This window comes from Chiloscyllium plagiosum, chromosome 5 (assembly GCF_004010195.1).
Source record: "Chiloscyllium plagiosum isolate BGI_BamShark_2017 chromosome 5, ASM401019v2, whole genome shotgun sequence".
Lineage (NCBI taxonomy): Eukaryota > Metazoa > Chordata > Chondrichthyes > Orectolobiformes > Hemiscylliidae > Chiloscyllium > Chiloscyllium plagiosum.
In genome coordinates, this window is record NC_057714.1 from 109,976,815 (window position 1) to 109,997,893 (window position 21,079).

A 21,079-nucleotide genomic window follows, 5' to 3' on the forward strand; every position below is an offset into this window, starting at 1 on the left:
ATTAGGCTACTGTTGGAATATTGCATGCAATTCTGGTCTCCTTCCTATCGGAAAGATGTTGTGAAACTTGAAAGGGTTCAGAAAGGATTTTCAAGGATGTTGCCAGGATTGGAGGATCTGAGCTACAGGGAGAGGCTGAACAGGCTGGGGCTGTTTTCCCTGGAGCATCGGAGGCTGACGGGTGACCTTATAGAGGTTTACAAAATTATGAGGGGCATGGATAGGATAAATAGGCAAAGTCTTTTCCTGGGGTCGGGGAGTCCAGAACTAGAGGGCATAGGTTTAGGGTGAGAGGGGAAAGATATAAAAGACACCTTCAGGGCAACTTTTTCACGCAGAGGGTGGTCTGTATATGGAATGAGCTGCCAGAGGAAGTGGTGGAGGCTGGTACAATTGCAACATTTAAGAGGCATTTGAATGGGTATATGAATAGGAAGGGTATGGAGGGATATGGGCCAGGTGCTGGCAGGTGGGACTAGATTGGGTTGGGATATCTGGTCGGTGTGGACGGGTTGGACCGAAGGGTCTGGTTCCATGCTATACACCTTTATGACTCTATGTTGCATATATGACTTCATTCCTAACCATATAATATAACATGTTCTTGGACTCTCCTTTACTACTGGAGGGAAATGACAATATCAAAGTTTGAGGAGATCTACTTCATTTACTGTTTTGATGCTTGGTTGCTGGAGAAGGAAGCACTTATCCATTTGCACTGCCAACGGGGAGGGTGGGTGTGCGAAGAGAAAGAGAAAGATTGCATTAATATGGCAGCTTTTACAACTCCAGGATTTTATAGCCAATGACGTACTTTTGACTGGTGTAACAGGTCACAACTTATTTGGTCATAAACCATTGTTCAGGTGAAACGTGTGGAGGAAAACTGAACATGGAATGACACACGGACATGCTGGAGAAACACCAAATTCTCCACATGTCTAAATCCATGGATGGGACAATCAAGCAGATATTGAAATGGTTGCTGGATCTTCCTAGCCCAGCTTTCCTCTCCATGTTCTGTCTGTGAAATACTTTACACCCAAGCGCGAAAGGTCACAATGTCCCAACGCCACTGTGCCTTCTTAGAAAGGTATATATTTTTTAACCTTCCATTAAATTCGTGAAAGCTTTGAAGAAAATCAGCACAGGCTCATTGCAGCACATCATCAATCCTTCATTCGCAGCGGTCAACGCATGGTGGAAGTATTTTTCTTGACAGTAGTAAGCTACCGATGCCTGAAATTAAAGTGGAAAATAAATTACAACTTACAAGCATAAAAGATACAATAATGAACAAAATGTTATACACTTTGATATAATTCCCAGTGAAAGAGTACATCACAGAATCTATAACTCAGAAACAGGCCATTCAGTCCATCTAGTTCTGGTGTTGCTCTAATTGAGTCTACTTCTATCAGCATATCAGTTCTGAGGAAGGGTCACTGTACCTGTAACGTTAACTCTGATTTTCTCCATAGATGCTGCCAGACATGCTGAGCTTTTGCAGTTTCTGTTTTTATTCCTTTCTCTGTCATGTGTTTACCCAGCATTTACTTGAACCAGCCCCATTTGACAAGGTACTTCACAAAAGGTTAAATCATAAGATAAGAGCTCGTGGTGTTGGACAGAATATATTGACATGCAAAGAAAACTGGCTAATAGGCAGGAAACAGCAAATGGGCATAAGAGATTATTTTCCAAATTGGCAAACTGTAACCAATGGAGTTCCACAGAGATCACTACTGTAACCGCAACTATTTACAAAATATACATTGAATGACTTGGAGGGAGGAAGTGAATGTACCTTAACCAAATTTGCAGACAGCACAAAATTAGGTGGAAAAGAAGTAGTCAAAGAAGTGTAAAAAAGTGGGGAAAATGTGAAGTTGTTCAGTTTGGAAAGGAGAACAAAAGAACAGATTATTTAAATGAAGAAAAGCTGTAGAAAATTGCAACATAAAAGGACTTGGGGATGTGTTTGTGCACGAATTCTAATGTACAGGTGCAGCAGGTAATCAGGAAGGCTAATGGAATATTGGCCCTCATAGAATCATACAGCACAGAATCAGACCCTTCAATCCAACCCAGTACAGGCCGGCCAAATTTCCCAAACTAAACTAGTCTCATTTGTCTGTATTTGGCCCATATGCCTCTAAAACCTTCTTATTCATGTACCTGTCCAAATGTTTTTTCAATGGTATAACTGTACCTGCAAATACCACTTCCTCTGGGAGTTCATTCCACATATGAACCACCCTTTGTGTGAAAAACTTGCCCCTCAGGTCTCTCCTAAATATTTCACCTCTCACTTTAAAAACAGAAATCCCCTGGTCTGGATAATTTGCATCCCAGGCTGACATAGGAGGTGAAGCAGGAAATTGCAGGAGCTCTGACACAAACTTTGAGTTCTTCTCTGGCCACAAGGGAAGTCTGGAGAACTGGAGGACAGCAAATGTGGTTCTACTTCTTAAAATAGGAAGTAGAGATGAAGTCTCACATCACTGGTAGGGAAACTACTGGAGAAAATTCTGAAGGAGCGAATTAACACCCCATTTGAAAAGGCGTGGGTTAATTAGGAATGGTCAACATGCCTTTGTCAGATGGAGGTCATTCCTAACAAATTTGTTAGAATTTTTTGAAAATGTGATCAAGAGTGTGAATGAGGTAAGTTCAGTCGATATAGTTTATGTGGATTTTAGCAAAACTTTTGACAAGGTTCCATATGGGAGACGGATTGAGAAGGTTTAAGCAATGGAATTCAGGGAAACTTGGGGAGATGGATGAGAAACTGGCTGAGTAATTTGACCCAAAGTGTAGTGGTTGAGGCTATTTGAGTGACTGGAGGCCAGTGTCCAGTGGTGTACCACAAAGATCAGTACTGTGATCAGTACTCTTATTGTTTGTTATATACATGAATGGTATAGATATAAATGTGGGGGGCATGTTAAACAAATTTGCAGATGACACCAAGATTGGTAAAGTGGTTAATAGCAAAGAAGATGGTTGTAGGTTACAGGAAGATATAGAGGGTTGGTCAGATGGCTCCTCAGACGCTGCCTGACCTGCTGTGCTTTTCCAGCACCACTCTAATCTTGGTCAGATGGGGAGGCCAGTGGCAGATGGTGTTTAATCCTGATAATTGCAAGGTGATGCACTTTCAAAGAAGAAACAAGATGAGTGAGTATTTAATGAATGGCAGGACACCGAGGAGCTGAGAGGAGCAGAGGGATCTTGGAGTAATTATTCACAGATCCTGAAGTCAGCAGATAATGTGAATAGGATAGTTAAGAAAGCATATAGGACACTTGCTGCCATCAGTCATGGCATAGAGTATAAGAGCAAGGAGGTAATGTTGGAGTTGTACAGAGCTTTGGTCAGACTACAACTGGAGTATTGTGTGCAGTTCTGGTCACCTCACTATAGGAAGGAAGCACGAGAGAGGGTACAGAGAAAGTTCACCAGAATGTTGCCTGGGATGGAGAAATTGACCTATAAACTTGGACTGTTTTATCTGGTGCATGAGGGGGGATATTACTAAGATTTATAAGAATATGAGGGGTATGGACAGGGTGAATAGAGAGCAGATGTTCCCCATGGTTGAAAGGTCAATCACAAGAGGGAAAAGTTTTACTTTAAGGGGCAGGAGATTCAGAGGGGATTTGGGATAAATATTTTTCACTCAGCATGCGGTGGGAATCTGGAATGCACTGCCGGAAAGGTAGTTGAGGCTGGAAACCTTTAAAAAGAATTTGGATGATATCCTTGAATGTTATGATATTTGAAGTTATCAGACAAGTGCAGGAAATTGGGATTAGTGCATTTTTAGTGGTAAAAACAATGACTGCAGATGCTGGAAACCAGATTCTGGATTAGTGATGCTGGAAGAGCACAGCAGTTCAGGCAGCATCCAAGGAGCAGCGAAATCGACGTTTCGGGCAAAAGCCCTTCATCAGGAATAAAAGCATGTTGGTGCCGACTCGATAGACCTAAGGGCTTTTTCTGTGCTGTATGAATCTGTGAATTATACCAGGATTTGGATCAGAGATTGGAGGGACTGCTAGACCTGGCTCTAGGAAATGAGATGAGTGAAGTGGATCATTTACAGAGCAATGATCATTAGAAGAAAGGAACAGGAGTAGGCCAATTACCCCCTCAAGCTCACTCCACCACTCAATAAGATCATTGCTGATCTGTAGCCTAACTCCATGTGTCTACCTTGAGCCCATATCCTTTGATACCATTGATTAATAAAAGCTTGACTATCTCAGATTTAAATTTGACAACTGAATTAGCATCAACTGCGACTTGAGGAAGAGAGTTCTTTCTAATGTCTCTCCTGATTGGCCTGGCCCTAATTCTTTAACTATTCCAGAATTTTCAACCAGTGGGAATAATTTATCTTTAACTACTAAATAAAAACCTAAAGAACTGTGGATGCTGTAAATCAGAAACAAAAACAGAAGTTGCTGAAAACGTTCAGTAGATCTGGCAGCATTTGTAAAGAGAAATCAAAGGGTCACCGGACTGGAAATGTTAATTCTGATTTTCCTTCACAGATGCTGCCAGACCCTGCTGAGTAACTTCTGTATTTGTTATCTTTATCTATCTTGCCTTTCCCTGTTAATATCCTGAAGACCGCAAATAGACCAACCCTTAAATCTCTAAATTCTAGAGAAATAGGATGAATTTACCTCATCTTTCCCCATAAGTTAACTCCTGAAGTCCAGATATCATCTTTGTGAACTTGTGTTTAACTTCTCCAAGGCCAAAATATCCTTCTCAAAGTGTGATGCCCAGATCTGGAAAAAATTGGCTTTTGAATAATTGCAGCATAACATCTGTATCCCTATACTTCAGCCCTTTAGACACGAAGGCCAGCATTCCATTAGCTTTCTTGAGTATTTTCTGCACCTATTCATGGCATTTTAAAGGGATATGCACCTGAACGCCCAAATCTCATTGAAAATCCATTATTTTTAAACTTTGTGCCTTTGAAACAAATACCTTGACGTATCCTTTCTTGGTCCGAAATGGACACCCTCACACTTGCCTATGTTAAAATAATCGGAGAAAGTGAGGACTGCAGATGCTGGAAGGGCTTATGCCCATATCGTCGATTCTCCTGCTCCTCCAATGCTGCCTGACCTGCTGTGCTTTTCCAGCACCACACTCAGATCAAACGATTTACAGGTAAAACTTTAACAAAACAATGTGTTATCATAGAGTCATATAGATGTACAGCATGGAAACAGACCCTTCATGCTGATCAGAGATCCTAAATCAATCTAGTCCCATTTGCCAGCACTTGGCCCATATACCTCTAATCCCTTCCTATTTATGTACCCATCCAGAAGCCTTTTAAATGTTATAATTGTATCAACCTCCACCATTTCCTCTGGCAACTCATTCCATACACATACCACCTTCTGTGTGAAAAAGTTGCCCCTTAGGTCCCTTTTAAATCTTTCCCCTCTCACCTTAAACCTATGGCCTCTAGTTCTTGACTCCCCCACCCTGGGAAAAGACCTCGTATATTTAACCTATCATTGAAGAGATAGTTCAGTCAATGTTTCCATGAAGGGGAAAAGTGGGGCAAACAAATCCAGAGTTCCCTGGGTGACAAAAGGTAAGAATTGTGAAGAAGAAAAAGGCATGTTTATGACAGATGTCAGATACAATCAAAACCGAGGCTGAATAGAAAAGCTCAGAGGAGAATTGTAGAGGAAAACAAGAGAAGCAAAGAGAGAATAAAAACATACGCTGACAGTTAACATAAAAAACAATTATCACTTTGTAGAACATAGAACAGTACAGCACAGTATAGGCCCTTCCACCCTTGATGTTGTGCCAACATTTTATCCTACTTTAAGATCAAAACAAACCTACATACTCATTTTACTATCCCCCATGTGCCTATATAAGAGTTGCTTAAATGTCCCAAATGTATCTGACTCGACTACCACCGCTGGGAGTGCATTTCACGCACCCCCTATTCTCTGTGTAAAGAAGCTATCTCTGACATCTCCCCAAAACCTTTCTCCAATCACCTTAAAATTATGCCTTCTCATGATAGCCATTTCTGCCCACGGAAAATGTCTCTGGCTATCCACTCTATCTATGCCTCTCATTATCCTGTACACCTCTATCACGTCACCTCTGATCCTTCTTTGTTCCAATAAGAAAAGCCTTAGCACCCTCAACCTTTCCTCATAAGACATGCCCTCCAGTCCAGGCAGCATCCTGGTAAATCTTCTCTGCACCCTCTCTAAAGCTTCCACATCCTTCCTATAATCAGGCGACCAGAACTGAACACAATATTCCAAGTGTAGTATTATGTATTATTCCAAGTATATTACTATTCCAAGTAATACTGAGATATAGGCTACTAGACTAGATAGGATTGAGGTGCATAAGGAGGAGGTGTTAGCAATTCTTAAAAGTGTAAAAATAGATAAGTCCCCTGGGCTGGATGGGATTTATCCTAGGATTCTCTGGGAAGCCAGGGAAGAGATTGCTAAGCCTTTGGCTTTGATCTTTATGTTGTCATTGTCTACAGGAATAGTGCCAGAAGACTGGAGGATAGCAAATATTGTTCCCTTGTTCAAGAAGGGGAGTCAAGACAACCCTGGAAATTATAGACCCATGCACCTTACATCAGTTGTGGGTAAAGTGTTGGAAAGGGTTATAAGAGATAGGACTTATGATCATCTGGAAAGGTATAAGTTTATTAGGGACAGTCAACACAGTTTTGTGAAGGGTAGGTCATGCCTCACAAACCTTACTAAATTCTTTGGGAAATTGACCAAATGGGTGGATGAGAGTAACGCAATTGATGTGGTGTATATGGATTTCAGTAAGGCATTTGATAAGGTTCCCCTTGGTCGACTATTGCACAAAGTACAGAGGCATGGGATTGAGGGCAGTTTAGCAGTTTAGATCAGAAATTGGCTAGCTGAAAGAAGACAGAAGGTGGTGTTTGATGGGAAATGTTCATCCTGGAGTTCAGTTACTAGAGGTCTACCACAAGAATCTGTTTTTGGATCACTGTTGTTTGTCATTTTTATAAATGACCTGGATGAGTACGTAGAAGGATGGGTTAGTAAATTTGCGGATGACGCTAAGGTCGGTGGAATTGTGGATAGTGACAAAGGATGTTGTAGGTTACAGAGAGACATAGATAAGCTGCAGAACTGGCTGAGAGGTGGCAAATGGATTTTAATGCAGAAAAGTATGAGGTGATTCACTTTGGAAGGAGTAACAGGGATACAGAGTACTGGGCTAATGGTCAGATTCTTGATAATGTAGATGAACAGAGAAATCTTGATATCCAGGTCTATAGATCCTTGAAAGTTGCCACCCAGGTTAATGGGGTTGTTAAGAAGACATACGGTGTGTTAGCTTTTATTGGTAGATATATTGAGTTTCAGAACCATGAGATCATGCTGCAGCTGAACAAAACTCTGGTGCGGCCACATTTGGAGTATTGCGCTTAGTTCTAGTCGCTGCATTATAGGAAGGATGTGAAAGCTTTGGAAAGGGTTCAGAGGAGACTTACTAGGATGTTGCTTGGTATGGAGGGAAGGTTTTATGAGGAAAGGCTGGGGAGCTTGAGACTGTTTTTATTAGAGAAAAGAAGATCGAGAGGTGACTTAATTGAAACATACCAGAATCAGAGGGTTAGATAGGTTGGACAGTGAGAGCTTTTTTCCTTGGATGGCAATGGTGATGAGGGGACATAGCTTTAAATTGAGAGGTGATAGATATAGGACAGATGTCAGAGGTAGTTTCTTTACTTAGAGAGTAGAAGGGCACTACCTGCAACAGTAGTAGATTCGCTAACTTTAAGGGCATTTAAATAGTCATTGGATAGGCATATGGTTGACAATGGAATAGTGTAGGTTAAATGGACTTCAGATTGGTTTCACAGGTTAGCACAACATCAAGAGCTGAAGGGCCTCTACCGAGCTGTATCGTTCTGTGTTCTATGTGTGGTCTAGCCAAGGCTTTGTGGAGCTGCAGCGTAACCTCGCGGCTTTTAAACTCAAACACCTCCCCCCCACCGCTAATGAAAGCCAACATACATATGCCTTCTTTTTTTTGTAAATATATTAATTAGCAAATTTTTTTAACTTTACAAACATATAAAATTATTGAAAAATACAATCAATAACAAATATCAATATAAAGAAAACAAAAAAAACAATACAACTACTGTCTCCTAACTATTAACCTACCCTCTAATACAAAACAAACCCTAACACTGTGCAAAGCAACACCAAAAAAAGAAAACCAAAAAAAAAACAGGATACAGCACAGCTATGCTCAGCGCAAAGCTCTGGAAACAGAGCAACAGGAGCATTGTATATATACCCTTATTAAATCAGGAGACCCCCTCCAGGGCCCAGGGCTTGACAAATTCAGCCATCCTGGTTAAACAAATGCCCTAGTTAAGACAACTGACAAATCTGTTTCCAAATAACTCAAGTAGGGCTGCCATGTCTTATAAAAATGGTCTGTTGAGTGATGCACCATGTTTGTAAAACAGTCCAAGGGAATGTGCTCCATAATTAATTTCTGCCATCCCAGCAAGTCCGGTGGGTTCTCAGACACCCAGTTCATCAGAATATTCTTCCGTGCACAGTATGCAAGAATATTAAATAGTTTCTTCCCATGCCCGTCTAAAGATGGTAAATGCGGTAAACCTAAGAGGAGAGATATCAGGTCTACTTTGACTTCAGTCCTCAATACCCTCCCTATCTCTCCCGCCACAGCGCTCCAATAAACACTGAGCCCATGGCATGTCCAGAAGCAATGGGTAAGAGTACCTACACTTATTTTACATTTGGGGTACACTGAAGATGCCCCTTTTTTAAACTTCGCCAGATGGTCTGGTGCCAGTTGAGCCCTGTTCAGAACTTTTAACTGCGTAGCGCATGTCCTGATACAGATTGAGATCTTTCGAGTATTCTTCCATATGTTCTCCCATATTTCAGAAGAGAACTCCACATAATCGGTTAACATCCTGCCAGGCCCTGCCACCCAGCAGGAATAGAGGGCACTAATCGAAAGGGTGCTTGTGGAACATAGCAACCTCTCTGTATCGGGCTTATAGGTCTTAGTGAAAAGCGTAGTCTTCTTCTGGGTGAAATCCCTAACCTCAAAAAAACAGAAAAGATCTCTGCTGGGTAACCTGTATTTGCAGCTCAGTTGCTCAAAAGACATCATAACCTCCCCCTCAAACAAGTCTCCCAAACTAGAAACTCCTCTCGCTGCCCATAGTTTGAACCCTGTGTCCATCATCCCTGGTCGGAATGCTGGCATGCCAACTATAGGTGTAAGTGGCGAAGTCTTGGATAAACAACCCTCACTCTAACGCATCGCCCTCCAAGCCGGACTGTACTAATGATAATGGGGTTCCGGCTGTGGTCCATAACTGTCCTCATCTTATCCATGAACAACAGGTTCATAAGAGGGCACTTTGCCTGGGAGGCCTCGATATCCAGCCATATTGAGTTTGGATCGTTACCTACCCAATCACAGACAAAGGACACCAAGAAACTCAATTGATATCTCCTGATTTCTGGGAAATCAACCCCTCCCCCTCCTTGAGGCAACTGCAATTTAGTAAGTTTGATGAGGGGCCGCCCACAATGCCAGACAAAGGAACCAAACCACCCCAAAAGCTTCCGCAGCGTTGACCTGGGAAACATTATAGGAAGCATGCGCATGGGATAAAGCAAACGAGGAAGAACATTCATCTTAATGAGAGATATTCGGCCCAGCCATGAAATTGGAAGAGCCTCCCAACTCTGGAGATCTCGTCTAATATTGTCGAGCAAGTGAGCAAAGTAAGTCCGAAATAACAGATCAAACTTGGGGGTAATAAAAATGCCTAGGTATCGGAACCCTGCCAGTGACCACTTAAAAGGGAACTTAGGGCCACCTTCAACTTCTGGTACATCCTTAAGGATCACCAAAGGCATAGCCTCTGATTTTGCAAAGTTAATCTTATATCCTGAAATCAAATGGGGTATGGAGGTCATCGGGTTCGATAAAAACAGAAGGACATCATCCGCATCTCGTGTAATCTTGTGTGCCCTCAATCCCACTTCCGGAGCGGTTATGTGGAAGTTCTGACGAATGTCTTTTGCCAGCGGCTCTATCATCAATGTAAACAACAGCGGTGAGAGGGGGCAGCCTCGCCGACTATCCCTACCAATCCTAAAATTCCCAGACTTCACCCATTGATGATGACCGCGGCCAGAGGGTGGCGATGGAGGAGGCCAAGGACCTGCATGTCCTTGGCGGAGTGGGAGGGGGAGTTAAAGTGTTAACTCCACCCACTCCGCCAAGGACATGCAGGTCCTTGGCCTCCTCCATCGCCAGACTATGGCAACGTGACGCCTGGAGGAAGAGTGCCTCATCTTCCGCCGAGGAACCTTCCAACCACAAGGGATGAATGCAGATTTCTCCAACTTTCTCATTTCCCCTCACCCCACCTTATCCCCTCCTCATTCCTGAAGAAGGGCTTATGCCCGAAATGTCGATTCTCCTGCTCCTTGGATGCTGTCTGACCTGCTGCGCTTTTCCAGCAACACATTTTTCAGCATATAAAACCTCTACCCACCTAGCAACGACTCCACCAAACCCAAACCGTTCCAAGATATAAAAAAGATACGGCCATTCCACCCGGTCAAATGCTTTCTCTGCATCTAAGGAAACCAACAACCCCTGAATCGATTGTTGCTGTCAAATTTGGACCACATTCAGCAACCTTCTAATATTATTGGAGGACCTACAGCTCCTTATAAAGCCTGTCTGGTCCTCTTTAATAATATGGGGCAACACCCTTTCCAATCTCAGTGCCAGGATGTTGGACAGAATGTTGAAATTTGAATTTAAATAGAGATATGGGCCTGTATGAGGCACAATCCTTCTTAAGAATTAAGGAAATATTAGCTTCTCTCAAAGATGGTGGTAAGCATTCATGCATATAGGAGTGATTGTACATCTCCAACATCGGCCCTGACAAAATCCCCATAAACTCTTTATAAAACTCACCCGAAAGATCATCAGGGCCAGGTGCTTTCCCACTCTGAAGTTGCCTAGCTGCCTCCTGTATTTCCTGAACTGTCAAGGGGGCCATTAAGGAGAGAGGCTTGTTCCAAGGTTACACCTGAGAGATCCAGGTTCTTAAAAAAGGTCTCCATTTTAGCCCTCCTGTCTTTGCAACCTTCAGACCAATACAATTCAGAGTAAAAGCTCCGAAAAGCCTCATTAATCGTTTTAGCATTGTATGTAAGGACCCTGGCACTGTCTCTGATTGCAGAAATGGATTGGGAGCACGCTTTTTCCTAGTCAGGTATACCTCCCTGGCCTATCCCCATATTTGAACAGCCTCTGTCTAGCAAAAGCAAGTTCTTTCTTTGCATTTTGTGTCAGTATTGAATTTAAGGCAGCCCGGAGGGCCGTGATCCGCTGTAGCTTAGTCACCGAAGGCCGCGCAAAATGTACTGCCTTGGCAGCTTTCAACCACGTCTCAAGTAGATGCTGTTGTTCCTCCTTCTGTCGTTTCCGGCTTGCTGAATAGGAAATAGCTAATCCCCTAGCAAAGGCTTTAGAAGTCTCCCACAGCATAGCCGTGCTGGAGGTGATAGTCAGGAATTTCTGAAACTCCTTCAAAAAGTATTCCACAAATTTGGAATCCTTAAGGAGAAAAGGGTCCAAATGCCAGTGCGCAAACCTAGCCCTTCACTCTTGGCCTTAACCTCCAAATATACTACCACGTGATCAGAGGTAGCTATATTCCCAATTTTACAACCGATAATTGAATCCAGAAGGGCTGAGGAAGCCAGAAGGAGGTTAATCCTCGTGTGACATTTATGTGGGTTTGAAAAAAAAGGTGAAGTCCTTGCCGGTACGGTGAAGACATCTCCAAATACCCACCAGCCCCAACTCCTCGCATAAGTCAACCACCTGCTTAGCCTGCAAAGAAATAGTTGGGGGCCCACAAGGCATCCTGTCCACTGTCGGATCCAAAAGACAATTGAAATCCCCCCCCTACAATAATGTGCCGTGTTCCAAAAGCACTCAACTTAGAGAAAGCGCTAATCAAACATTTGAGGGGATGCCCCGGAGGACAGTAGACATTTAAAATGCCGTATTCCTCCCCATGCATCAGGGCTTTAAGTATCACAAACCTACTCATCTTTCACCTGCTCTAATAATGTGAACGGAAGATTTTTCTGGATAAGTACTGCCATTCCCCTACTTTTAGTAGTAAAGGATGAAAAGAATACCCAGTCCTAACCCCCCAGTTGTAATTTAGGTGTTTACCGTCGTCAAGATGGGTTTCCTGCAAAAATGCGATATCAACCCTTTCCCTCTTAAGGATAGAAAGCACTTTTTTCCTTTTAACAGGCGAATGACTTCCCTTAATGTTCCAGGTACATCATTTAATAAGACACTTAGCCAAATCCCCTTTCAGACACCCTTGAACCCCTTGGAGGGAGAACCCTGCTTACAAAGCGCTGAGCATAAGTAAATAAAATAAAGACTCAGAATCGAAAAACTATATATGCAAAAACTATTCTACCATAACTATAAACAACTATTACTAACAAAAAACTACAAAGAAAACCAACTACAGAACCTTGATTGGAAGACTCTTGCCCCTGTCGGTAGGGGGCTCTCACCCGACCTATCCCTTCCTTCACAGCTCCTTCAAACCCAGACTGTGCCCCAGCCTTAGGCCAGAAAAAAAACCAAGGAGATTATCCTTAAATCAACAGAAAAAAGACAAAGTCAAGATCCCTGGCTTCATGTCACCCCTACCTGTGACCAAAAGAGAAACAGAACAAACAAATAAAAGGGGTAGAGACAACAAAAAACATCCACAAAATTTCCCATCAGAAAATCCAGCTTTATTAAAAAAAAATAAGCCTTTCCCCCCTTTCCGAAAAGGAAATTATTAGGGAGAAAAAAAGGAATTTAAAAAAAGGGAAAACATGGGAAAAGATAGAAAAGAGAACAAACATTAACCATATTCTTCAGGCCAATCCATCTATTTTAAAGTGTCCACAAAGTTTTTAGCCTTATCCGCCCAGTCAAATGTATAAACTCAGTCCTCATGGCTAAACCGAAGCACTGCGGGGTATCTCATGGAGTACTTAATGCCCAGGCTCCTCAGCCTCTTTTTAACTTCATTGAAGGATTCCTCTTTCGAATTACAGCTGCAGAGAAATCCTGGAAAAACATGATTTTTGAACCCTTTGTACAGTAGTGCCTGCAGATCTTTTCCCAGGGATCTGGAAGCTTCTATGACTTTTTGCTTGTTCTTATATGAATGGAGTTGAAACTTTATTGCTGGAACAGCACAGCAGGTCAGGCAGCTGCCTGACCTGCTGTGCTGTTCCAGCAATAAAGTTTCAACTTTGATCTCCAGCATCTGCAGACCTCACTTTCTCCTTATATGAATGGAAGTGTGCTAGGACCGAGCGGAGGCGCTGCATTGGGCCTGACCTGTGCACTGTAACCAGATACGCCCTTTCAGTCTGAAGCCTGCTGGACTCGATGTGAAGGCCCAAAGACTTCAGCAGCCAGCTTTCAAAGAAGCTGACTGGTTGCTCACCTTCCTCACCTTCAGGGAGCCTGACAATTCGGAGATTTATCCTCCGACCTCGATTTTCGAGGTCTTCGATACAGTTTCGCAAGGCCTGCACCTCTCGCTCCACCACCTGAATCCGACTGGATGAGGACTTCCGAGGCCTTAGATCGACCCTCCACCTCCTCCAGCCTCTCCACGAGGCCCTGGACCTCCTGCTCATGCTTCTGCAGCATGGATACGATAGGTTGGACCTAGGCACGAATCTCCCCATGGATCTCCTCAATCGCAGCCGCAACTTTCAAGGTAAGTCTCTCCATCGCCACAGCCAATTCCTGTGAATCTGTCAGGTCCCCGGGGGGTTCAGGAGAGGCTGCTGCTGCTGCAGTTTCTGGTGTAGTAGGTGCTGCAGGGGAGTGTCCTCCCTGCTGCTGTTTGCTTGTTCCTTTTACCTTTGGCATCCTTCCCACTCCCAAATATTAACAAATATATGTTCTGTAAGGTTTTAAACTAATAATTCCACCACATAGTTGGTCAGGGATGGCAAAAAACACCAGTATGCCTTGGCTCTTAGGCAGAGCTGTCCACAGCAGTTCTACAGAATCGCCGCCATCTTGCTGAGTCCCCTACATATGCCTTCTTAACAACCCATTCAACTTGACTGGTAACTTTGAGGGATCTATGGATATGGACCCCAAGATCCCTCTGTTCCTCCACACTGCCAAGAATCCTGCCTTTAACCCTGTATTCTGCGTTCAAATTCAACCTTCCAAAATGAATCACTTCACACTTTTACAGGTTCAACTTCCATCTGCCACTTATCAGCCCAGTTCTGTATCCTGTCAAAGTCCTGTTGCAACCTACAACTGCCCTCCACACTATCCATCCAACCTTCATGTAATTGGCACACTTACTAACCCACCTTTCCACTTCCTCATCCAAGTCATTTACAAAAGTCACAAAGAGCAGAGATCCCAGAACAGATCTCTGCGGAACACCACTGGTCACCGAGCTCCAGGCTGAATGCTTTCCATCTACTATCATCCTCCGTCTTCTATGGGCCAGCCAATTCTGTATTCAGACTGCCAAATTTCCCTGTATCCCATGCCTCCTTACTTTCTGAATGAGCCTAACATGGGGAACCTTATCAAACACCTTGCTAAAATCCATGTGCACCATATCCATAGCTGTACCTTCAATGTGTTTGGTCACATCCTCAAAGAATTCAATAAGACTTGTGAGGCATGACCAATCCCTCACAAAGCCATGCTGATTATCTCTAATCAAACTATGGTTTTCCAATTAATAATAAATCCTGTCTTTCAGAATCCTCTCCAATAATTTGCCCACCATAGACATAAGACTGACTGGTCTGTAATTCCCAGGATTATCCCTATTCCCTTTCTTGAACAAGGGAATAACATTTGACACCCTCCTATCATCTGGTACTACTCCAGTGGGCAGTGAGGATGCAAAGATCATTATCAAAGACACCAGATTGTTTTTGTTCTGGTCTGTAATTCCCAGGATTATCCCTATTCCCTTTCTTGAACAAGGGAATAACATTTGACACCCTCCTATCATCTGGTACTACTCCAGTGGACAGTGAGGATGCAAAGATCATCATCAAAGACACCAGATTGTTTGTTAGATTAGATTAGATTACTTACATTGTGGAAACAGGTCCTTCAACCCAACAAGTCCACACCGACCCTCCGAAGAGCAACCCACCCAGACCCATTCCCCTACACTTACCCCTTCACCTAACAGTACAGGATCACTTCCCTCCGTTCCCATAGTAACCTTGGGTATATCATGTCTGGCTCAGGGGATTTATCTATCCTTATGTTTTTCAAAATTTTCAGTACACCCTCCATCTTAACATCAACCTGTTTGAGCATATCAGCCAGTTTCACATTGTCCTCACAAATGACTGTCCTCACAAATGACAAGATCCCTCTCAGTAGTGAATACTGAAGCAAAGCATTCATTAAGAACTTCCCCTACCTCCTCCGATTTCAGGCACAAGCTCCCTCCACTATCCTGGATTGGCCCTATCCTCGATCTGGCCATCCTCTTGTTCCTCATGTATGTGTAGAATGCCTTAGAGTTTTCCTTAATTCTACCTGCTAAAGCGGTAGTGATTGGAATGAGGGCCCAGTGACTATGTGATTCCTTGATCGGAATTATTAATTTGAGTCAATCAGGGCACCTAGGCTGACAGATATAAACAGGAGATTTACGTTCGAGCCAGGTGTCTCTGGAGGAGGAGCACGTGGTGTCTGCCAACACCCTTGAGCTGTTCAGGGAGAGGTGGGAATGGAGTGCTTTATTTCCCCCTTCAGCTCCATTTTGATTTAATCCCTGCCCTCCCCCTTCACTGTTTGATCACGCAGCATTGAAGGGCACTGCTTGTCACTGGCCACTCGGGTGTTTCCTTTCTTCCTGGTAGTGGAAACTGAATAAAGATTCGTGCACCTTGTGTCTTTCACTGTGTCTCATACCTGCACACACAACATGGGTGCTGGGGGAAAAAAAAACACGGTAGTGTGGGGGTTAAATAAAAACAGGAGATTTACATTCGAGCCAGGTGTCTCTGGAGAAGGAGCACGTGGTGTCTGCCAACACCCTTGAGCTGTTCAGGGAGAGGTGGGAATGGAGTGGAGTGCTTTATTTCCCCCTCTATCTACATTTTGATTTAATCCTGCTCTCCCCTTCACTGTTTGATCACGCAGCATTGCCCTTTGAGAAGGGCACTGCTTGTCACTGGCTGCTTGAGTATTTCCTTTCTTCCTGGTGGTGGAAACTGGATAAAGATGTGTACACCTGTTGTCTTTCACTGTGTCTCACACCTGCACACACACATGGATGCTGGGGAAAATATAAGCACTACTGCAGAAATAAATAAATAACTGAACAAACAAACAAACAGGAAATTTGTCAGAGCCTGGGTGTCCCTGGAGAAAGAGCACATGGTGTCCACCAACATCCTCAAGATTTTCAGGGAGAGGTGGGCACGGCAGGGTGGAGTGTATTATTTCACCCTCTCTATTTTGATTTAATCCCTGCCCTCCCCTTCACGTTTGATCACACAGCATTGCCCTCTAAGAAGGGCACTGCTTGTCACTGGCCACTTGGGTGTTTCCTTTCTTCCTGGTGGTGGAAAAAAAAACAGAAGATTCAGACAGTCTCCTCAATCTGGGGATTGGCTCTAAGCTGGCTGTTTAAAGCCCATATCCTGTGCACATGTAAGTAGAGTGTGATTTGGAGATAGGATACCAGCCTCTGTGCAGCTATTTCATTCTTATAGACATAGAAATAGTATAAGGGCAGGTAAAAATGGAGAGGGACAGAAAAAGGTGGCTTGGCTGAGGCATTAAATGAATACTTAGTGGCTGTCTTTACCAAAGAAGATCATGTAATCATGAGGTAAATTGGACACAAGAAAGTTTCAAAACTGATGAGGAGGAAGTAATGGATAGGTTCTTTGTAGAGCACAAACATACAACATTACAGCGCAGTACAGGCCCTTTGGCCCTCGATGTTGCACCGAACTGTGAAACCAATCTGAAGCCCATCTAACCTACACTATTCCATTCTCATTGATCTACCTATCCAATGACCATTTAAATATCCTTAACGTTGGCAAGTCTACTATTGTTGCAGGCAGTGTGTTCCACACCCCTACTGCTCTCTGAGTAAGGAAACTACCTCTGACACCTGTCCTATATCTATCATCCCTCAATTTAAAGGCTTGTCCCCTCGTGCTAGCCATTGCCATCCGAGGAAAAAGGCTCTCACTGTCCAACCTATCTAAACCCTCTGATTATCTTATATGTATCAATTAAGTAACCTCTCAACCTTCTTCTCTCTAACGATTTGTATTTAATGTGACAAGGCACCAGGATCAGAAATATCCAAGAATACTAGGGGAAGTGGGCATAGAAATTGTTGAGACATTGGCCATAATCTTCCAGTCTTCCTCTGACATTTGAGCTAGCGAATTGCAAAAATTCTGAAAGATATTTGAAAAAGTGCCACACAATAGATTGTTGAGCAATACGGGATAAAAGGAATGTTAGCAACATGGTTATGAAACTGGCTGAATGACAGTAAACAGAAAATGGTGGCGAATGGATGCTTTTCATGCTGGAGGAAGAGTTGTAATGGAGTTTCCCCAGGGGTCAGTGATAATGACCCAAAATATTCCTGTCATTTACTAATAATCTACAGCTGGTGTTCAGGGCATATTTTCAAAAGCTCTAGATGATACAAAACTGAGAAGGAACATAATCTGGGTGAAGCAGAATGTAAACTTCAAAAGGACATACACAGGTTGGTGGAATGGGCAGACCTGTGACAGATAAGATTTAACACAGGGAAGTGTGAAGGGAACATTCTGATAGGAAGAATGTAGAGAGCTGTAGTGCAATTCTAAAGGGGGTGCAGGAACAGAGGGACTTGGATACGTTTGCGCAAAATCATTGAAGGTGGCTGGACAACTTGAAAGCATGGTTAATAAAGCACACAGTTTCCTTTACCAATACTAAAGGATTAAGAATCAGAGGGGGAGGTGACGGCCTAGTGGTATTATCGCTGGACTGTTAATCTGGAGACCCAGATAATGTTGTAGACACCCTGGTTCAAATTCCGCCACAGCAGATGGTGGAATTTGAATGCAGTAAATATCTGGACCACATGACTATGACCACAAATCCATTCCCAATTGTCAGGAAATACCCACCTGGTTTGCTGCTGCCCTTCAGGGAAGGAAACTGCCATCCAACCTAGTTTGGCCTACATGTGACTCCATACCCACAGCAATGTGGTTGATTCTTAACTTCCCTCTGGGCAATAAATGCTGCCTAGTTAGTGACGCCCTCAACCCATGAATGAAGAATAAAAAGAGGTTATAGACTTAGGGCCTGCAATTCCTTGCCTGAGAATGCCTTCAATCAAGGCATTCAGGAGGAAACTTTGATTATTATCTGAAAAGGAAGATTGGACAGGGATACAAGGTCAAGGTGGGATGATAGCATTTAGTGACCTGGCCTTTCAGAAAGCTAGAACAGACATGAACATAACAATATACAAATTAGGAGCAGGAACAAACTATTCAGCAATTCTGGGTCCTCAGCCATTCAATATTAGAATAGTTAGGTAATTTAGATAAATGTGAGGTGCTGCATTTTGGGAAAGCAAATCTCAACAGGACTTATACACTTAATGGTAAGGTCCTAGGGAGAGTTGCTGAACAAAGAGACCTTGGAGTGCAGATTTATAGCTCCTTGAAAGTGGAGCTGCAGGTAGACAGGATAGTGAAGGTGTTTGGTGTGCTTTCCTTTATCGGTCAGAGTATTGAGTACAGGAGTTGGGAGGTCATGTTGCGGCTGTACAGGACACTAGTGAGGCCACCTTTGGAATATTGCATGCAATTTTGGTCTCCTTCCTATCAGAAGGAATGTTGTGAAACTTGAAGGGATTCAGAAAAGATTTACAAGGATGTTGCCAGGGTTGAAGGATTTGAGCTATAAGGAGAGGTTGAATAGGCTAGGGCTGTTTTGCCTGGAGCATCGGAGGCTGAGGGGTGATCTTATGGAGGTATATAAAATCATAAGGGCCTGGATAGGATAAATAGACAAAGTCTTTTCCCTGGGGTGGGGTGAGTCCAGAACGAGAGAGTGAGGGGAAAGATATAAAAGAGACCTTTGGGGCAACTTTTTCACACAAACGGCGGTACGTGTAGGAATAAGCTACCAGAGGAAGTGGTAGAGGCTAGTACAATTGCAATATTTATGAGGCATTTGGATGGGTATATGAATAGGAAGGGTTTGGAGCAATATGGGCAATATGGTGCTGGCAAGTGGGACTAGATTGGGCTGGGATATCTGGTCGTCATAGACGAGTTGGGCCAAAGGGTCTGTTTCCGTGCTGTACATCTCTATGACTCTATGACTGGTGTGGACATGTTGGGCCGAAGTCTGTGCTGTAGATCTTTATGACCCCAAAACTCAATAAGATCCAGCAATGTTGTGGGGATGTTGGTTCAAATCCGGCCATGACAAATCGTGGAATTTGAATGCAATATAAATTTGAATTAAGATGACCAAGATGATGACCATGAATCTGTTGTCAATTGTTTGAAAACCCCATCTGGTTCACTATTGTCCTTTAGGGAAGGAAACTGCCATCTTTACCTGGACTGGTGTACATGAGACTCCAGACCCCCAACAATGTGGTTGACTCTTAACTGGTTTTCGGGATTAGTGACCGGCAGGTGATGCTGGCTTAGCCACTAATGCCCACATCCCATGAATGAATAAAAAGCATTTCTTTCAATGAGCTGGCATGGGAATGGTGGGCCAATTGGTCTTCTCCTATGTCATATCACACTACAAATTTTCAGAGTGTTCTGCTCTTATATGCTACACAAAAGAGAGACAAAGGGAAATGATACAATATTCAGTGGCATCATTGCAGTTCATCAAAAGAGTTAATCGTTATGGAGAAACAATATATCAAATATATGAGACAGCATTTCCTTCGAGCTCATTTCAATCAATGACCAACATAAGTCAGATGGGCCAAATAGCCTCCCTGAATGCCTTATGATTCTCTGATTTTTAATCATGTGCATTACATGGGGCAGAATCCCGGCAGGAATTATAACTCCAGGGGCAGCATGGTGGCTCAGTGTTTAGCACTGCGGCCTCACAGCACCAGGGTTCCAGGTTCGATTCCAGCCTCGGGCAACTGTCTGTGTGGAGTTTGCACATTCTCCCCATGCCTGCGTGCGTTTCCTCCAGGTGCTCCGGTTTCTTCCCACAGTCCAAAAATGTGCAGGTCAGGCGAATTGGCCATGGGAAATTACCCCTAGTGTTAGGTGCATTAGTCAGAGGGAAATGGGTCTGGGTGGGTTGCTCTTCGGAGGGGCGGTGTGGACTGGTTGGCCAAAGGGCCTATTTCCACACTGTAAGGAATCTAAAAAAAAGATTTTCCAGGATGTGGCAAAGGAACTTTCAAATTAATGTAGGTAACAGCACAGAACCAGACACCATTGACCAAATGGCCTCATTCTTTGCCATAGTCTCCGAAATTCTAAATGAACAATTACAACTGAGAAATCCTGGATAATTTATGGAAATCAGTCTCTAAAATCCTCACGTGCTCAAGGATGCTGGAATGGATTCAGTAACCACAAGATAATATCATCTGATCAGAAAAGTTAAATCTATCTCTTTAACCTGACCGAATAGAATAGAAACAACATATTATTGGCGCTACAGCCTACCAAAGTGATGGACTCGACTTCAGCCATCCTTCACACTGAGAGATTAGCTCCTTTTGCTTGTCTCCACCAAATCCTGCCGTTAGAAAAACAAAAGGAAAAAGAAAAAATAATAAACAGTGACAGTGGCTATGACTAATACTAAACAAAAAACGTTACAGTATTTGCGTAAAGTAGAAAGCATG

General features: G+C 43.3%; 1 protein-coding gene across 1 annotated transcript in view; it reads right to left on the minus strand.

Moving 5' to 3' along the window:
* The window catches only part of LOC122550133 (tetratricopeptide repeat protein 21B-like), a 133,529-nt gene extending 112,450 nt beyond the window's left edge, over window positions 1-21,079 (minus strand). The window contains exons 1-2 of the mRNA XM_043690766.1: window positions 20,898-21,079; window positions 1,110-1,239 (exon numbers count right to left, since the gene is read on the minus strand). Coding sequence (XP_043546701.1) covers window positions 1,110-1,239; window positions 20,898-20,924 — 157 coding nt within the window. The 5' untranslated portion in view covers window positions 20,925-21,079. The remainder of the gene's footprint in view (window positions 1-1,109; window positions 1,240-20,897) is intronic.